Source organism: Malaya genurostris, chromosome 3 (genome assembly GCF_030247185.1).
Source record: "Malaya genurostris strain Urasoe2022 chromosome 3, Malgen_1.1, whole genome shotgun sequence".
In the NCBI taxonomy this organism is placed as follows: Eukaryota; Metazoa; Arthropoda; class Insecta; order Diptera; family Culicidae; genus Malaya; species Malaya genurostris.
In genome coordinates this window covers 19,867,808-19,871,645 of record NC_080572.1, presented here as the reverse complement: position 1 = coordinate 19,871,645, position 3,838 = coordinate 19,867,808, and the positions used below count along the sequence as shown (strand labels likewise).

Here is a 3,838-nt window from a genome sequence, read left to right as displayed (position 1 = left end):
TTTTCACAGAGGCCTGCTATCATCACTTCTTTTATACTGGGAGAGCATTTCACCAATTGAAATATTCGGAATATGGAACAAATTTCTAAAATCAGCCTAATTGAATAGAAACTCTGTATTATTTTAATTATCAATCTTCTTCTATAGAGCCCTCCCACTAAAGAATACTCTTCACAGCGCAATCACCAATCTAATTCACACTTTTCATGCCTTGTATATGATTAACTCACTTTATAGCACCATGAATAGCTATTGACTTTTATCCAATTCTTGCCCCGGATATACGGGATAATGAATGCAAAATATAGGCTAATGAGTTTGAAAATTCTGAGAGACACCGCTAAAATATGAACGAAATCTGAGAAACTTTAATAATTCTGCCACTGTTCAAAACTCTTTAGTTGATATACAAAATGACTTACATCGGCAGCAATATCAATTCTTGATTTCCGGTGTCGAAAACTTCGGAAATTATAGTAAAAATTATAAAAACGGAATCTACATTAATTCTTATATTTACATGGTCGGTCCAATCTTTTCAAACTAAAATCCAAATGCTGTCTTTCTTTATACACAACTGTCAATAAAAAATTGACAATATTAAAATTGTTCCTTCGTTCCGTTGAATTTTAGCGTTAACGCTCATCACCCTATCCCAAAACAGAAATCCGAAAAAATGCAGTAATTTTGTATTGCATCATGATACCTTTCATTTGCGTACAAGTTGTTTAAAAAACTTACCGAGCTTAATTCTGAATCCGGGAACCGATATAGCGGAAGTTGATTTGAAGCTATCAACTAACATGACCAAAAATTTGCAAGAGTTTTGATCTCAACTTGGAAGATGTTTAACAGCTTTCGCATCGTCACTACACAATGACTTAAAATTTACAACACTCTTCATCCTGTAACTTTGGAACCAAATGTTAGATCCGGATAGTTTTGCTTGAAACCAAAAAACCTCTCATTTGAATTAAAATCTAAATCTATGTGAAAATGAGTTCAACCGTCCAATAAAGTTGGTCTCGGGCCCATTAAACCATAAAAGCGGCACTGTTCTGCTACTCATACATTATACCCGAGCCTCTATTTTATTTACTTTACTGGCACCTATATTATAATCGTCAAAGAATCTGTTGATCATCAGGCTGCTAGGATTAAATATATTCTGGAAAAAACGTTTTCAGGTGTCTGCTCTAAAGATTTTTTAAAATCACTGTACTATGTATTCAGGTTAACAAGAAATAAACTAAGCTATGAAGCTATAATAATTTCCTCCAAGTGAAACATTTTTCGGATAATTTCTGCAGTTTTACTGTACTTCATTAGTTGAAAGTGGAAATGAAACGGAATATAAATGGTGATAGAGACCGCTAGTAAAAACAAAATTTTCTATCGAGTCTAATTTTTGAAATCAAAGAAGTTCAGTTATTAGGTTGAATACAAGCCATAGAGAAAAATCTAACAACTCTTATTAACATTCGCTTCTTGAAGCGAAAACTAAACTGAGTTTTACTTGAAGATAAATGTAACAACAAATCATAATGGAATTTTTTTAATCAATAACTTAAAAGTTATAGTTGTAGTCACATTGAACCTTTCAAAATAAACAATTTTTTACCCAGCTTTAGTGATGACCTTTCGAGAACTTGAATCGTCGTATATTCGATAATTTACAGAACCAATTCGTAAATCCATAGCTGGTAACAGTTGAACGAAAGAAAAAATGTGACGTGTTAAGCTAAAAGACATCTCCGCCGCCATTCACGATGCAACTACACGAGCGTCGACAATGAAGCACGCATGCGATTGACTCTCCTCATCCACCAAATCCATTTCAATGGCAACACTGACTAAGGGATATACGGACGTAATCGGCATACTCAGATGATGAACTAGGTCCTCTCCAGCAGTCACCGGACATCGGGTTTGTACCAACCAGTTGCATGCCGCTGCACGTTCCTCTGGCAGTTCATAAGGAGCAGTAATGCCCAAAGCCGTGGCCGTTACTTGACTGCGCAAATTAGAAGCATCCGCAACTGAAATGTGTATTGAAGCGTGATAAATCAAAAGAATCTCAAGCTGAATTATTTCGAATGCTTAACTCACCTGCAGTGAAATCCACAGCCATCATAGCATCTGATCCACGTGGAAGAAGACAAGGCAGCGTTGGACAATCTCGCAGTCGGACTACTGGAGGAAGAGGGCGTTCTCCGTCGCATGCACGAACAGCTACAATATCCCAATCCTCGAAGTCAATATCATCAGCATTCTGCAGCAGAACGCCTGGAATGAAAACTGCCAACAGCAAATATTTAAACATTTCTAATTCACAGCAACTTTGTTCCAAACGTATTTGACCAATGGTTCAATTGGAGAAATGGATCAAGATTTTATACTGGACCATGCATTGATAAGCTAACCTTATCTCATGACTTTCGTATGTTAATCGGTGTACGTCAAACATCAAATCACTAGTCTCAAATTATCCGAATCACTGCAGGTGTGCAGTCTGTAAATTACATTTATCAGCCATCGAAGTATGATAAGAGACCTGCAATAAAATGTAATACTCTCGACAAGGAAGTAGATATGAATCTGGCAACTTTGTTCGATGGGAATTTACGGGTAAAACGAAATCATAAGAATAAACTTTATTCTGTGATAAGCTATTCCCTTGTAAAGGTTCTCTACCTACTTTATTTCATGAAACTTAATATTAATTAGTAAATTGAATGTCACCCAAGTCTATCTCTGACCAAAATTGTTGCGGTTCACTAACTTTCGGCTCGAACCAAATGCTCCAGTGAACACACTGATGTGGCTTATGCGGTCGATAAGATCGGGATCGCATCCTTACTAAGCAGGCGGGATGCCGCCATTTTCGAGACGGTTGACCCACAACACCCGGTTCTTCTATCAGATAGAATCTTCATGTTTACGTGCCCCATCGTATTCTAGTCGTTGGGAACTCGAAAAGGATAAAAAATATATTGCTGAAATTTCAGATGCGGCAGAGCAGATAGCGTTCAGTTTAGGGGATTAAATTTAAAGTTTCCCATTGTATGTTGTCAAAAGAAGCGCAAAGTAAGCCAGTAAATAGAATTATTTTTCCTTATTAAACAAAAAAAACTATTCGTATCTGTTTCTACTTATCGCTGTTTTAAATCCTTCCCACTTTCTACAACTGCAGACAAAAGTTTGTGTACGTTCCAGCTCAGCAAATTTCTTGGCTCGATTTCGCTTTAGTGAGTCATTAGTCTAAACCATAGCTCCGTACAAAGTTCTTTGCCTGCAAACGAGATAGGTACCTACAACTGATGAAAGGATACATCTCCTCACTGTTGCGCTTCTGCTTGCCTGAACAAGCCGAAAAAGATTATCAGCGCCAAAACAAAGAGCCAATCTTTTTGCCGGCCTCTTTCTTTCTGTACACTGACATGATATTTCATATTCCGTTCCACAAGATGGACTCAGCTACATAAGTAACACATCAAGGATATATCACCTTGGTGAAACATCCTTTTCGAGGGCTCGTAGTATTGACTTTGCGTCTGTCTAGGCGTCATACAGACATTATGATATGCTTAATTTTGAAGAACTTAAACCTTCCTTAAACTTCCTCAAATGTCACAATTAGGCACAAATCTCAGTTGATTTTTCTATTGGCCGTATTAGCAAAGTCTGTTTTGCTTATTTTTTTAATTTAACAATATATTTAATAAGGCACACTGCCTTAGTTCTAAGTTGCCTAAGATATACAGTTTCTTTATGTTTATTTTCTCTTTCGGTTATTGTGACGTGACTATAAAGACATTCTTGGATTTTACAATTCAGT

General features: G+C 36.7%; 1 protein-coding gene across 1 annotated transcript; it reads right to left on the bottom strand.

Annotated features, from left to right (window-relative positions):
* Positions 1 to 1,071: 1,071 nt before the first annotated feature.
* On the bottom strand, positions 1,072 to 2,376 carry LOC131437357 (ecdysteroid-regulated 16 kDa protein-like). Its single transcript, XM_058606636.1, has 2 exons — positions 2,110 to 2,376; positions 1,072 to 2,039 (listed from the first exon to the last, which is right to left on the bottom strand). The coding sequence occupies exons 1-2, from the start codon at positions 2,321 to 2,323 to the stop codon at positions 1,765 to 1,767; spliced, it is 489 nt and encodes a 162-aa protein (XP_058462619.1). The 5' UTR covers positions 2,324 to 2,376; the 3' UTR covers positions 1,072 to 1,764.
* Between the last annotated feature and the right edge of the window lie 1,462 nt (positions 2,377 to 3,838).